This window comes from Ylistrum balloti, unplaced genomic scaffold, assembly GCF_031769215.1.
Source record: "Ylistrum balloti isolate Yb309-2 unplaced genomic scaffold, AGI_CSIRO_Ybal_v1 Utg370110, whole genome shotgun sequence".
Taxonomy (NCBI): domain Eukaryota; kingdom Metazoa; phylum Mollusca; class Bivalvia; order Pectinida; family Pectinidae; genus Ylistrum; species Ylistrum balloti.
Genome location: NW_026782132.1, coordinates 457,887 through 474,246, shown reverse-complemented (window position 1 = coordinate 474,246; position 16,360 = coordinate 457,887). Strand labels below are relative to the sequence as shown.

The 16,360-nt window shown below is 35.9% G+C and overlaps 1 protein-coding gene across 2 annotated transcripts in view; it reads left to right on the top strand.

Moving 5' to 3' along the window:
* Positions 1-13,955, top strand: part of LOC132550170 (nuclear pore complex protein Nup98-Nup96-like) — a 32,644-nt gene extending 18,689 nt beyond the window's left edge. For both annotated transcript variants that reach the window (XM_060214198.1, XM_060214197.1), the window contains 18 exons: positions 1,281-1,506; positions 2,116-2,250; positions 2,967-3,110; positions 4,499-4,801; positions 5,232-5,371; positions 5,536-5,680; positions 6,113-6,208; positions 6,673-6,788; positions 7,074-7,253; positions 7,511-7,647; positions 8,276-8,551; positions 8,703-8,858; positions 9,065-9,194; positions 9,395-9,518; positions 9,725-9,882; positions 10,038-10,132; positions 10,425-10,517; positions 10,953-13,955. In XM_060214198.1, coding sequence (XP_060070181.1) covers positions 1,281-1,506; positions 2,116-2,250; positions 2,967-3,110; positions 4,499-4,801; positions 5,232-5,371; positions 5,536-5,680; positions 6,113-6,208; positions 6,673-6,788; positions 7,074-7,253; positions 7,511-7,647; positions 8,276-8,551; positions 8,703-8,858; positions 9,065-9,194; positions 9,395-9,518; positions 9,725-9,882; positions 10,038-10,132; positions 10,425-10,517; positions 10,953-11,058 — 2,760 coding nt within the window. In that variant the 3' untranslated portion in view covers positions 11,059-13,955. The remainder of the gene's footprint in view (positions 1-1,280; positions 1,507-2,115; positions 2,251-2,966; positions 3,111-4,498; positions 4,802-5,231; positions 5,372-5,535; positions 5,681-6,112; positions 6,209-6,672; positions 6,789-7,073; positions 7,254-7,510; positions 7,648-8,275; positions 8,552-8,702; positions 8,859-9,064; positions 9,195-9,394; positions 9,519-9,724; positions 9,883-10,037; positions 10,133-10,424; positions 10,518-10,952) is intronic.
* Positions 13,956-16,360: the final 2,405 nt, after the last annotated feature.

Genomic DNA, 16,360 nt, shown 5'->3' with positions numbered 1-16,360 from the left:
GAATATACTTGTTCAATAATCTGTTACATTACTGTCCTGAAGGCTTGTGAAATTATTGAACTTGTTTTATTAATTTCATATTACATTGGTACTCAAGTAAGATTCTCTATACCTTAAAACTAAATATAAAAAACCCCATCTAATTCGTAGTTGGACCCTTTATCCAACTGCCTTGTATACTGATAAGTATCCAAGCAAGGGATACAAGGAACTAACAAGACTCTTCATAGAATAACGGCCTTGGTACTGTCTTAGTATCTGTGTTCAAAAGATTTATGTACAGTAAGCTGATATCTGGAATTCTGTTTCTATTGTCCATTATTGTTACACTTTGAAATTTTCAATGGATCTGTTGATTTGGTTTATTTGATACAGATAATGATACTGTATAATAGCTTTTGGTTTCACAGAATGATAAAATTTGTCATAATTTAACTTGATAAGAAGCCCTGGACAGCAGCATTAAATTACCAAAAAAAAAATCTCTGAATTTAAAATATCAAAAATTACAATGATACAACCATGATGTTTTTAAAATGTTGATGTGATATCAATGGGAAATTTACCGTTTGGTTCCCGTATAAAATACAACAAAAATTTGTTTGTCTTTGAATAGTTATACCAGGTAATGTTCCAGGTATTTGAAGGATAGTAATAAAAAGACTGGTACATGTATAAATTCTTCATTAATACTGTTTTGTTGAGCGAGGAATTCATACATCCTCACTCACACACTGTGTTTTGGTAACAAGGAAGTGATAACAGGGTAACAATAGGGATTAGTGGTCTTAAGAACAGATCAAGAAAGGTCACCGAATATTGTGGAATTTGTTAAATCACTGTAATGGCCAGATTACTTTGTCCCGTATGCTGATGTTATGTAACATCTAACCACCAGTGTTGACCTGTGAACACTGGAGAAAACAAATATCTGATGACGCCAAAAAATAGAAGATTTTATGTTGCAACCTGTTTTTATGTTAAGACCTCGCAGTGACTACACAAACTGATTTTATACCATGTATGAGATCTATAACGTAACTGATGTGCAATAAGATGGAAAATAATGTGATGCCAGTGTAGTCAACAAAATGTCATAGTACTTACCAATCTGAAGAAAATGTTTCACAATATCGGACGAAACTGTTGTAATTAACACTTATATGGGCTTAGCCTTACTCGTTAACTAATCATTATAACAGTATCAGGGTGTTCTTTAATTAAGTATGCTGAAATCATCATGTTATTTTATCACCATCATCATTTTGTGTTCATTTTAGAAAGCCATTCAGCAGCCTGGCATGTCGAACCAGGTACCACAACACTTAGGACAGGCACAACCTTACATTCCTCAGCAGACTGTCAATGGTGCAGCTCCACCACCCAAATTCTCATTGGATATTTCACAGTCGACAATGGATGACCGTCCTGTACCTATGGGGGATGATGATGATGTGCCAGAACTCTCACACAATGATATTCCAGAAGAATACCTTGATGATATGGGTATAACACTGAAGAATTCATATTCTAAATTTAGATTTGAAATTAACTGTCCTTTACGATGTACGAGCTGCTAGCAGGATAAAATATATACTCTTGGTCTTTAAGAGAGAGAAAAAAAGAGAAGAAAGTTGTCCTAAGGAAACCTTTTAATGATCAGATCAATAGTACTTTCAATCTACCAAGTTATCATTTATTTTTATTTTTCAAAAATGTTGAATGAGTGAACTGATGTTATCTTGAAAAATGAAATCAAACCAGAAAAATGTAATGGTCCATAGATTTTTTTTTCCTCCTGTGTTATTATCAAATGGTTCTTTATTTAATTCTGACCAATATTAAAAACTCCTTGTTGCTAAGAACAAATGTACTGATTTAAAAATTTTCATTTTTCCTCCTGTTTGTAATAGAATGAGACATTATTTACTTCTAACCATTAAGAATAGCTCCCGGTTGCTCAAAACTGGTGTACTGACTTAGGATTTCATTTTTCCTCCTGTTTGTAAGAGAACAATTTATTTACGTTCAACAATTAAGAATTATTCCCTGGTACCAAGCAGTTCTTTAATGTAATGCTATCTGTGGTTATAATGTCTGTGATTCCTTGTGTAGGTGATGATGACTTCGGTGATCAGGACGAGGGGCCAGCCTCACACAGACTCGCTGCCAGTATGGGGGTCAGTGCCCACAGTATGCAGATGATGAAGGCATCCTTCTTTGGTGGCGAGGAAGAGCAACAGGCAAGAGGTAGGGATCAGTACTGATATCCTTTTCAGGGAAAAAAAAATATGAAAACTTGAGAGTTTTTCCACCAGTGGTGATGATAAATTACTGTACTGTAGTCAGGGTAGTATAGCTTACATGTCTGAAGATTGTGTAAATGTGAAAATCTAAAACATTCCACTTTGTAAAGATTGATAACAGGTTCAGCTTACTTAATCATGTCCTACTATATTATACACAAGACACCTTTGCTTTTGACTAAGCACACCACCAATGTGGCATCATGTGACTAGATATAGAAGTTGACAATATACAAGTATCAAGATGAGATACTATGGAAATTATATTCATTTCTGATTTTTAAGAAGGAAAATATTCATACCAGATATTTGAGACAAATATTTCAGTCTAGTTTTGTTTTAGAATCAATTTCAGCTAGAAACTATTTTACTCCATTAACTAATTCTCTTTCATAAAAGTAGATATAAGCATCTAAACATGTCAGGTCAACTATTTTATGAACTTTGGTACTACCGAAGGGGACAGTATGGTTGTGCAAACTGCTTGCGGGACATTGGTAATACCAGTAGGAAAAATATTAATAGGTAAACTGCTTAAAGGACAATGGTGATACCAATAGAAACAGTATTATTAGGTTGGGTCAACTATTTCAGTAGTTCTGTCTCAATGTAATGCATCTTCCTGTACATCCAATACAAGTTTTGGTATGTTCCATACAGGTGGAGATATGGAGACCAAGAAAGGTCAGGAAACCACAGACAGACATGGTCCAAGTCTTTTTAGCTCTGCTTACAAGTCTGCTTGTATGTCTCCTGTCAAACTGTCACAGAGGCCGCAGACCACAGACTTCAGGGAACAACAAGGTGAGGAATATACCACAGACTTTAGGTAACAATAGCTTAAGGAATATAACACAGACTTTAGGTAACAATAGCTTAAGGAATATAACACAGACTTTAGGTAACAATAGCTTAAGGAATATAACACAGACTTTAGGGAACAACAAGGTAAGGAATATAACACAGACTTTAGGTAACAATAGCTTAAGGAATATACCACAGACTTTAGGTAACAATAGCTTAAGGAATATAACACAGACTTTAGGTAATGATAAGTTAGTGATTAGGATGAATATGAAATTAACCATAAACAAAAACAGATTTAATAAATATGATTAGGTCACCATTAGGTCTATTCTAATACCCTTTATCCAGCCTTGTGTGACATGTGTTTTGCGTCATGCGTCTGTAAACAATTTAACACTTTCAACTTCTTCTCAAAAACACCTGATCCGATTTCAATGAAATTTTACAGAAACCTTCTTTGGTTTAAGTTGGATCAAAATTGTTAATTATACAGTAGCCATCCCTCAGGGGCCTGAGGGATGGGGCCAAAAGGGGTCAAATTGACTCGGATTTCAAAAATCATCTTCTCAAGACCCAGATATGGTAGAATCAAATATCTTCATGAATGGAAGCATCTTAAAGTGCTTTATTAAAATTGTGAATTTCATGGGCCCAGGGTCTCATATTTCCCCATGGGGAGGGGGTAAAGTTTACTATAGTTTGTATAGGAAAACTAGATTTTTGAGCATAATTTGTTTAATTTCCATTGGAAATGTTTCAAATTTGGTTACAATTATGAGTGAAGGATGATCCTGACTGACTCCCAGGGGCTGATGGGCGGGGCCAAAAGGGGTCAAATTGACTTAAATTTAAAAAAATTGTCTTCTCAAAACTCAGATATGGTAGAATCAAACACTCTTCATGAATGGTAGCATCTTGAGGTGCTTTAATTACCAAAATGAGTTTCATATTTCTTTCTTGGGAGGAATTTTTTTTTTCAGACTGTAATTTTCATAGAAAAATTGCATTTTGGGCATAACATTAGCTTTTTCCCACTGGAAATCATTTTATAACAATTACCAGTATAGGATGTCAGTTTTGATGGCATGCATGTATTGACACTAACTTACTATATTCAGTGTCACAATTCCTTTTTCATGACACTTTATAACCTCTGTATTCAATATTGCTTATCTCAGGGGACCATCAAATCCGCTAGGCCTCTTGTTAGCATTTGTCTTTTACCTTTTAGTTTGTTTGATATTATTTCATTTTGGATCCTTGTGTCTTTCACCGGTGGATGACCGAAATGACCTCTCATGTGTTGATGGGTGAGTATTAACAGACATCAGATACTCTAATTAAGAGAAAATTATTTCTGACAATCTGTTTTATTTCTGAATCAGGAATGTTTCCCCCTCGTATCCACACACCTGAGCCTATACGACCCGCTAAGAAGAATTTTCAGTATCCACCTGTAGCTGAACATATGACTCTGGCGAGTGGAATGAAGCCTGAAGATTTCCCACAGAAGATCGTGGGTTCCCGTGTCCAAAGAGAAATCCCAGAGTATTCCAAATCAGAAATGTATGGGAAGCAGAGCCTGATAAAAGATGCAGCTTTATTTATGGGGCGATCTTTCCGTGTAGGCTGGGGACCAAATTGGACCCTTGCTCATTGTGGGACACCTGTCACAAAAGATATCACAGGTATACATTGAAAAAGTCCAATCTTTGTCTGTTGAGTGGTGGTTTTGTGTGGGCAGTGGTGTCACAGATGCAACTCAAAGTGGGTATTAAGGGGCCATTCAAGGGAAGGCTTGAAGACTGAAATGGTGTCATAAGTATTTGTATACAATCATAGAAAAGCTTCGAAGAATGATAAGCAATAATGTCTTTATTAGTAAGAGAATGGCTTTTGTTACCAGGTAATAGTTTTGACACTGTTCAGTCAGACCTTCGATGCCATTAATTCATTCTAAGTATTTAATTTCTGTAAAAAGTGACCTTAATTTTCATTTATTGATAAATGACTTTTTATCAGCCTTTTGGAAGAATTGGGGAGATTTTTGGATGGTCTATTGAAAGTCTTTAGTTAAGTCAATTTTTTTCATATTTCTTTGACATTGATGTATTTCAGAAGACAATGATGCAGTTGGTTTTTCTTTGCTGTCGGGTGGTAGAACACGGCCTGCTGTGGACAGTACATATGAGTGGAAGGTTACTGTTGAGAAGGTTGATGTGGCTGGCTACTTCAGGCAGGAGGATACGACAGTGGTGGTTAGTGTAGTACATGTACAATAATTTCTGTACCGGGTCTGACTTTTTCCCACAATATAACCTGGCTTTTTTTCTTGCCCTAGTAATCCCAGTATGACCTATTTTCATTAATTAAACCTTGCTTTTATTCTTGACCTAATTACCCTGGTCTGACCTAATTCTAGCATAACCATGAGGAGCTCCTGATGATCCAGCTCGACCATGCAGAGAAGACACGGTCTGATTCTTGTCCACACTTTGTCCCCAGTCCAGGTGTGGATGCCCTGCATCAGTATGCAGATAGGGCCAAACTGGACACCCAGGACACTGGTAAAGTAACCATACACCTCAATAGATTAACAACAAATATTTGATTTGGTTTCTGACAAAAAATATATCAAAAATAACATAATCATTTTAATTGTTATGTAGAAATACCTTTAGACGACTCAGCTGCATCTGCTAGTGACTATACTGATAAGACAACTGTCTATACATAGAGTTTAATTATGTCAAGGATTGTATTTACATATGTCTTATTAATGTACGGACAGAATTTTCATTATTATGTTCAGGCCTGCAAAAATATTATCCCGACAAAAATGTAACTAGCTATACAGTATAAGATAAACAGATTATTAAGATATCCAGACTTCAGTGTAAGATTTAGCAACAAATTTCTGCAACTATTATGATTATGTTAAGAAACTTGTAGAAAACTATATATATGTATATACCAGATTTTAACCTCAACTTTTACAGAGGGACACCCAGATTATGACTCACTTAGTCATATGACCACTGTGTTTGACTTGTGTGTGTCATTATGGGGGAGATTGTCAGCATTTCCAGACCTTGGTAAGTACACATGCACCAGTGAATGAAATTGGAACATGATACAGTTACAATACTGAGAGATATTATGGAACAATTTTCCAGACTTGTACTTATTTTGTGAATGTTTGATTTATTGTTAAATCAGGCTAGTATTTGTCAATGGTTTAAAACATAGCTGGTTACCACTAAAACCTTTTGCTACAGATTTTCCACCCGCCTTTCCCATTAAATAATGAGATACTATTTTTTAACTTTCTTCATCTCACTCCCTCCTTTATGGTGCATGCCTTCACTGATTCAGCTGTCGTAAGATTGATGTCAGGTCTGTAACAGAAATTGATGAGGATTTAGTATAGAATGATGTTTATTAATTATTTAACAGGTTTTACTCCACTTTTACTGCCCTTCGTCCTTTCAGTGGACGAGAATATGTAAAATGATGTGTTATCAAGATAAATATATCATACTAAAAGTGTGTGTTGTAGATAATATAGAGGAATGTTATGACTTCCATCATGACCGACGAGAGGCGGTGTCTCACTGGCTTATGAACACATCCAAGGAGGTTATCAAAAAGGAGATAAATGATGCAAAGTACAAAGTGAGTATTAATGATCATCATGTCTCCGGGGGAAATATTATTTATCTGTTTGGATGATTGTTGAAGAATTTACAATAAAGCCCAGACTGGACAAACACATTGGTGTCAGTAACTGTAGAGTTAGGAGTGAATTATATTTAGCCTAGAAATTCATGTTTTCTGTTATTGAAGTCTATATGATATATGTTTAATATATTTGAATATATAGATTATCTGGCATGCAAAATTCAAATTCCACAGTCTCATTTTGTACATGTTGATCATATTGAATAATTATCCCTTCAGAATAAGAACCACCTGCCTGCAGTGCTGGCCTACCTGAGTGGTAACCAGATATCAGAGGCATGTTCTCTGGCCCAGGCCTCCTCTGACCACCGCCTGGCTCTGACATTGGCCCAGGCTGCAGGCAGTCATATCCCCAGACAACTGGTAGAAAGCATGCTTAATGAGTGGATAGAATTGGAGGTGAGTATTATGTAAAATATAGGAAATTGTCTTCATATATTACATACAAGTACAGCAAATCACCTGCATGCATTGTGTATAAGCACTGCAATTTGTCTACAATATTGTATACGAGAACATGAAATCATTTACATGAAATGTATACCAGTGATTCGTTAATGTTTTGCTGATCTGGGGATTTCAGTCTTAGATATCAAATGTTGTATACAATAAAATATCTATTCCTGAATTAACAGTAAATATTTCTTATGTCCTAGGCTTGCAGTTACCTGGACCCTGTACACCAGAAGATCTATGCCCTGATGGCGGGTCGCCTTGTCTGGCCTACCCCAGAATCCACAGTTAATACATGTGAATACATGGACTGGAAACGAGCTCTTGCTTTACATCTTTGGTAACGATCACAAAATTTGGGTGGTTTGTGTACTGAATCTTTTGAATGTTCCACTGATCACGAAGTATTCTTGTCATCTGTAATAGAATAAAGGCTTAAAGAATATATGTTTATCTGGTTGTAGGCCAATTGGTATGCAACTTTTCCATTTAAAACATCTGTAAATGTGCTGAACAGCAATAAAAAATCAATTGAATTTTTATGTAGCTTCCTTAGACTTCAAGATATAAAGGGGCTGACCCTCTTTGTGTGGCAGGATCAGATGAATTCGATAAGTTGATTGTGATAAACTAATTCTTTAACTGAAGTAATGAGCAGGTTTCAACCAACTGTCATGACATGGGACTTGTTCAGAGTTATACAGAATAATGGGTAACAGTGACTCGACTTCTGAACTACCAAGCAGATTTCAACTTACAAAATAATAAATCCTTTGTACATAATTTCATTCTGTAATTAACTTCATGATTACATCAATCAGTTTTCTTTCCTTTCAAAATGGTACAAAATGGTTTTCATCAATGGAAAATATACAATACTTTGATGAAGTAGCTCAACAGTAAAACGTTAATGGACCGAAATTGGATGGAAAGTTATTAAAAATTTGTGATACTGATTATGTATACAGGTACCTATGTCCTCCAAGCTCCCCAATCCAACAAGCCCTCGAAGAGTATGAAAATGGTTTCCAAGGGGCAACCACATATGGTCGTTATTGTAACCCACCACTGCCACCTTACCTGGAGATGACCTCTGACCTATCAACCATGGGGACAGAAGATAACTGGGAAACCAAGGACACATGTTATCACCTGTTGAAACTTTACTCACAGCGATCACACAATCTACAGCCGCTTCTCAATCCATCCTCATCCACCTCCAGTCACCTCGACTACAGACTCAGGTAAGCTCTTCATCCCTCTTCCTGTAGTCACCTTGACCTTTACAGTTTTATTTTTGATTCTTTAGAAAACTAATGCGAAAGAATCCCCAATACAGAAAAAGCTTGGTTTTGTACAATATATGTCTATCAATGTTTTCTTACTTCTTAACAGCTGGCATCTACACCAGTCCCTCGAAGCACTTGGTTACAGACATCTGTCCTCCTACCATAGGAATTCCATACACATGAACTTTGCCTCCCAACTTGAGTCTGTTGGTCTATGGGAGTGGGCTGTGTTTGCAGTGCTCCACATAGAACAGCAAGTGTAGTAAGTACCTTCACCTTAAATGTCTCTGTGTTAAAACTTTAGTGCCGGAGCATAGCAGTTCTTGTCAATACAACATCTCTACCTCGATGTCCCCTATAAACCCCTATACAGAAATACTTTACTGGAGAAAATGTTAGAAGTTCTTGTAACTTTGTTGGTATCAAGATATAGTTCCCTGAGCCTTAATCTAGATTGTGTTGTTTCAGCCGAGAGTCTGCTGTGAGAGAGCTGTTACTCCGCCATGTGGGCCTATCTAAAGACCACTTCTATTTGGAAAAAGAACAGTTCCTGCGAGAAAAACTTGATGTCCCCGCAGAGTGGATTCACTTTGCAAAGGTAACAAAAATGCGAATTTTCACGAGGGCTACACAGTTTTCTAATCCTGTTGACATTGCTTAACCTCTGTATCTTTTGTTATTGTGTAATACCTGTAATATAATATTTAGAGGTTAGAATACAGTAAACACAATAAACAAAGGACAGTTGTGTTATTGTTCTCTGATACGTTTTGATTATAATTTGTACCCTGTTGATAGGCAATGCGAGCAAGATTTGAGAACCGTCCCCATGAAGAAGCCTGGCATTTGCTAAAATCTGGACACTGGAATGACAGTCATCGAGTGGTACTGAAACACATTGCAGCAGATGCTATCATCAATGGTAAGCTTTGGGGCACCTAATAATTTTACAGTATCTCCGGATACTTACCTGCACTGAATAAATATTAAATTCTTAGTCCTTATCAACTGAATGTTGTCTATTCATTATAGAAGAAACTTCTTGATTTACCTTCAAGTTTAAAAAAAATGGGGGATGGGAAAGTATCGATGAAAAAAATGTTTCAATAAGTATGTGTTTACTTTCAGAAAACCATGACTATCTTAGAAAATTTCTTGTGGAGTTATCTCCTGCAACACGCTGCAACAAAGTTGTTGATTGGTCAAGAGGCGGTCATGTGTTTGTGGACTACATCAATCTATGTCAGGAGTTGGAGAATCTGAAGAAAGACCTTCAAAAGGATGAGGTAAGCTTTCTTCATCTTTATGACCATTATCACTTCATCCAGTTCTTTCTATTTATGTTCATTTAATGCAACAAGTTTGCCTAAACATGTTCAGAAAAAAACTTTCCTTATAAATTCTTTCAAACTTGTTAATTAAATCAATTTATGTTTTGTAGCAACGCTCCAATGTACACCTGGAGGGCCTACATTCTGATGTGATGTCACTGTGTAGCCGTGTAGGCAGCCTAGTATGTAATAACTCAAAAGACAGGTATGTCACCAATGATAAGCTGTCCTCTATCTCCCAATAGTTCAATGCATTTTCAGTGTAGATGGATATCATTCAAACTTCATTTGAAATGAAAAATGATTGTGTGATTTTCCTCTTAAGATTTTTATGGCATCATTACTGTATACTTTAGGATGAGGATAGAAGAGCTGTGAACTTAAGATACTTTGGAACTTAGAAGTATGATAACTGTTTGTGATCTTTATCAAATCTTAAGTTATTTAAGTAAGGTGTTGCTTTTTCAGGTTACATTTGTCCACTGTTGCTTTTTCAGGTTATGTCAGTCTGAGATGTCAAAGAAATGTGCTTATCTCCTGCGGACATTATTAACTTTACAAGGACAGGATGGGGATCATCTACCCTCTAGGTCAGTATAGACTGTGTAATTACAGGTTTGTTTACTGTGTGTTACAATAACACAGGTTCTCCCCTTTAGCTGTACAGAATAGGTGATGTTTACTGAAATAATCTTCTATTAACTCATGAGAAATGATATTAAGAAAATATGTAACCTGTGTTAGTAGATTATTTATGTTTTGAAAAAAGATACACAAAAAGTAAATGTTTGTGGGATTATTTAGTGGGAAGTGATAAGGATAATGATGACTTGCAAGATTATGTAACAGTTTGTAAGAACACTAATTGATGAATTTTGTGTTATTTTTCTGATCATCACTAAGTTATGCTTTTGGTCACTTCTCAGATGAGTCACAGTGTAGTTATCAAAGCATCACAAACTCTAAATTTTCAAATTGGTTTTAATACATGAAAACTTATTCAGTACATGTTTTCTGTATTACAGGTTACTGGCTCCCTACATCAGTAGGTTACCTATGCCAGAGGATTACTGTCTTCAGGAACTACGAGAACTTGTCAGGAGCCACATTATAGAAACAACAGTTACATGATAGTGTCTAAATCTTTTTTTTATTTTTTTTTTTTTTTTTTGGCTATTCAATTATTTTTCCAAACGAAGTGATGATTAATAGGAATAATGTTGCTGATGGTGATATGGACCAATGGACCACAATCATAGAGGTGTTGGAGATGATTGAAAAAATGGAATCTTCAAGAGAATATATGATTAAAAAATAGTGTTGAATTATCCTTTCATCCACTGAATTTAATGAATGACTAGAATTGTTGTGAAACTTTGGTATTGTGTAAGCCAGGCAATGATAAACGTGATCTTTTAATGGATGATGATACTTGTCATTCCCTAATGATATGTGTGTCGACAACTTAAGGTGAAGAATTTCAATGCATACAATGTTTATTATTATCTACAGTTATATTATATGATTAAACACTGGCAAAATGAAGCATAAAAGCCTTTAATATGTAATGTTTAGAAACAGGAATGAGGTTGGAAATGTACAAGTTATTCCAGAAAGGAGAATAATTTTTAATTGATATGTATCTGGTTGAATCCTAGTTATTGCAACTTTTATAAAAGAAAAATTAGAATAAGGTAAGAGAACCAACACTTCCAAAGTGTCAAATGCGGTACTGCTGCTGGATGGATAATGTAAGGTATTCAGATCCTTACAATGTAGTACACGAAAGTCTAAAAAGCAAGGATACTCAACATCCAGTGGTATAGTAATTAACTAATACTGAATGTTGAGGATCCTATATTTCTAAACTTTTATACAGGAGGTAATAGATGAATCAAGTATCTGTTACTGCACAATACTGCTCATTTTGTAGAGTATGTGATTTATGATTCTGTCGGCATACATGTGGCTAATTTTGAGAATTAGTTCCTCCAACATTTTGTTAATGGTGTAATTCTGTAAATGTTAGCTAGTGCTAGGAAGATCAGAGATGGGTTCAGCAATAATTACCTAGGAAATGTAAGTCTCCTCCAAAGTCTGAAATGTATCACATAACTGTCAACTACTCGTGTTTTAAAACAGATTGCATCTTGAGGTGTTACTTAAGCATTAGCATAAAGGCAAATGATTGCTGTAAAGTGAGAGGAATCCGCAGTCAATTTAACGTAAAGTTGGTGTTGCAATTTTGAAGTAGCTATTTGTATGTTTCTTTATTTTTATGTAGTGTATCTCAGTATTAAGACTGTATTTGTCAGTTATACCCTTTTGCAGATCCAGTATAATGCTCAATAAACCTTTTACCCAACTTTTATGGAACTTTCATTATCATGAAACTGTATATTGCTGTCGACTGGGAGAGCTTGCTGTTTTAAATTAACTGTAACATGTATAAAATGAATTAGAGTACAGGAGTAGTCATGTCAAAGATCACATCTTACCCATATTGTGTATGTCAACTTCAGTCTTCACATCTTTTTTCCTTGATGATGGAATCTATTCCTCTATATATGGTTTAATTATTTATCATTCACATTTTAATTCCCTTATAACTCAATTATTAATTATTCCTGCTTCTGTTATTTGAGAACATGTGGGGTATTGATCCATTTGTAGATTGATATTCTGACCATTTTGAAATAATGCTAGAAGCTTTCGATGGGAAACAGAAGTGTTAAATGAATCTAGATCTGATTGTAACTGTACCAATTGTGTTTTCACCATGGAGACCAATTCAGAATTGTTTTTTCTACATTGACATCATGTAACACATGTATTGATTGTAAAATAATGTACAGATGCTGAAGTCATAACACCATGATGTAATGTGAGGAATAATTCGTACACATGATGTTCTATAATCTGTAAAATGATGATCTAATGACAATGATACTAATGTCACAATGCCATATTGGAACCCAAAGAGTACACATTATATAATCTGTTAATAACCCAATGAGTAAATCGTACATGTTATATAAACTGTTAATTTATTACTGATATAATATCATAGGTCTATAATTTGCATGTAGTTCTATTCATGAACATCATCTCTTGTAGAAGTTTGTCTTTTTAACATCATGGGCCTAAAACATCTGGTAAGGTCATTGTACATGTATAAAATTTTGTTGTCATATTAAATCTACAGACTTCATTTTGTAATGACTATTGTCAATATTATCTCTCGTGGAGAAATCGCAAAAATTCATTCATCCACAACATCATATCTTGCACAAGTGTAGATGTATGGTTTAGATATACATGTATGTTCTAATAGAAAATTTGATTCATGTAATTCATACCATTTGTTTGCAAGTATTTAAATTTACTAACAAGCATATTTTAAATGCAGGTCTTTTTTTTGAGTTTTGAGTGTAAGGGGACATAACTTGTTGCCCAAACCATGATTGTGTAACTTATCATCTGATCCTAAAACTTCCCCTTTGTTAATTTGTATTATATACATTTACTGGTATATGTGGTGGCATCTGTCTGTCTGGGACCACGTGAGGTTTATTATAAGAAAGTTAATATCTACATGAATGGTTTTTCATTGTCAGTACATCAAGTTAGACATGTTGAATTTTAGCATCTTATTTCTTTCCTGAGTTCTGTCAAGACATCATATTCATTCATGAATCATTGTACTGTATACAATTCTATTGTACAGATCGATTTCCTCTTGATAACTAAGACTGTCAAGGATTGTATTAAATTAGCGTACAACTATCACGTTGTTTGGTTTGAAAATTAAAGAGATTCAAATCATCAAATCATTTCTGAGATTTAAAATTTTTAAATATATTCCCTCTTACAACCACCAACTCTCAACCCCACCCCACTGTTTCTCACACACAAATACTTCTTCATTATTCACCAATCATCATCAGATTGCAAGATTTCAAATTGTTAATTGTTAATAGTGTGTATTTTGTTTGTTTAGGATCTGAACAATAAAAGGTTTTTCATTGCTTCTATAGAAGAATTGATTCTAGTGTAGCGTTCCGTACAACCAGAGCACAGTACTGAATAGAAGTTTTATCAGGGAGAGATATATAATACCTGCAATAACATTAGGTGATGGTTAACAAGGAGTGGCCTGCCATTCAGGGAGTGTGACCAGTGTAAATAGAGCACCTCTGGTACTTTGCAGTACGCATGATTCCTTGATGTTAGCAGGACTGCCACACCCGCCAGCGCTGGCGTTTCTGGCGCATTGTGCGCTCTGGTGCCAATCCCGCACCCTTCATGCCATGCCCAGCACTCTGCAAGTTACTGCAGTCCATCCGACATTTAGCTGGTCTCAGAAAGTTGGGTGATGCTATACCTTTTTGGTTGTGTGTCAGGAGTGAAAAGGGGCCTGGTTACCTGTAATTTGCGTGCTTATATACCAATCACGCTACCTGAATAACGGCCCATGGTCACATTACAATGTAAACAGAACAACAAACACACATGCCTCCCTCACATCACAGGTGACTGCACACACACGACAATAACAAGTGGATACCCATTAGACATTACAAATTCACTACACTATGAATCTTTCTCAGTTTTTGAGACTACTTTGTGATGCAGATCATACAATCCTCAGTACCAAGATCCCAGCGATCCCCTGACAGTCTCAAATATAAAGGTCAACACCCAAGATCCCAGGGATCCCCTGACAGTCTCAAATTCAAAGGTCAACACCCAAGATCCCAGGGATGCCCTGTCAGTCTCAAGTTCATTCATATGAACAAACTTGATATTTCTTAACTTAAGCTTTGCAACACGTTATATGAGATATGAACAAAGATTATTTATCTTACAGCAATGAAGAAAAATCTTAAAGCTTATATCAATCATTCTGCATTGGTCCAGGTTATGTCTGATCGGGAAATTGAATCCTGCTTGTTAAGGTAAAAGGCCAACACATTTAAAGTGACTCAATATTCCTTTAAACAATATTCCTTAAGCAAATTAATAATGACACTAAACCTGCTATAGAGACATATTGTTAAAAAAAACCATGTCAACATGGTCATAATTCAAAATCAAAATTGAGGAAGTGAAGGGAAAATATGATTGAAAAAAAGATTCACAGAATCTCTTGAACAAGTCAGTTGAGAATAAGATCAGGTGTCAGGAAGGAATTCACAACATATTCACTATAAAAAAAATGTAAACTTTATTTATTTTACAACAATTGCGAAACAAGTTATGTCAGCTTATACTAATCACTCTTGTTGGCCCGGATGTAAGCGCGCGAGGGGTCTTATTGTGGGAGGAAACCGGAGTACCCGGGGAAAACCCACGTGGTCAGGCAGGTGACCCCTTACCTTTTCACGTCCGTTCCGGGAATCGAACCCCAATCGGCTAGGTGAAAGGCGAGTGTGTTAACACTGCACCATCCGACCACCACATATTCACTGCTGATGCCTTAAAAACTTATCAATATCTATGAATGTCACCTATGTACACAACATGTCAGACACCAAACAAGCTTGCATCATGAAATATTGTCCAGCATCTGTGTGTCTAACTGTAAGGAATTTCACATTATTGCCAAGTCTCCAAACAAGAGATCCCATCTTTATTTGCTCTTTGAAAGATGGATCTTTTTTCCTCTTTTTTCTTTTCTGTTTTTGCTCTTAATGATAAGACATTTGAACATTCACTTGCAGAAATTGTGATCATCTTTACCTGCCAAATCCAAATGGCCACCTGAAAGCCATTTTGTTTCTTGTGATCAGTTCCAAAATCAAATGGGCACAAGGAGAGACCAAAGGGAACATCAAGTAGTTATCAAGAAATAGGGATAACAATCTTAAAGACATGAAATCCAAGATGGCTGCCTGTCAACCATTTTTTTCTGATCAATACCAAAATCAAACAGGCACAATAGGGCAAAAGAGGAACCTTCAAATGAAATTTGAGAAAAATCCATCAAGTGCTTCTCAAGAAATAACAATAACAATCTTTCAAAGTCAAAATTCAAGATGGCTGTCTCTCAGCCATTTTGTTTTTCTCACTAGACCCAAGGTCCGGTGGCGCAGTGTTAACGCACTCGCCTTTCACCAAGCCGACCGGGGTTCGATTCCCGGAACGGACGTGAAAAGGTAAGGGGCCACCTGCCGGACCACGTGGGTTTTCCCCGGGTACTCCGGTTTCCTCCCACAATAAGACCCCTCGCGCGCTTACATCCGGGCCAACAAGAGTGATTAGTATAAGTTGACATAACTTGTTTCGCAATTGTTGTAAAATAAATAAAGTTTATATTTATATAGACCCAAAATAAAATGGGCACAACTAGGGACCAAGGGGCCCCTATGTGTGAAATTTAAGAAAGATCCAAGCAATACTTCTGAAGAAATAGCAATAATAAACGTCATTG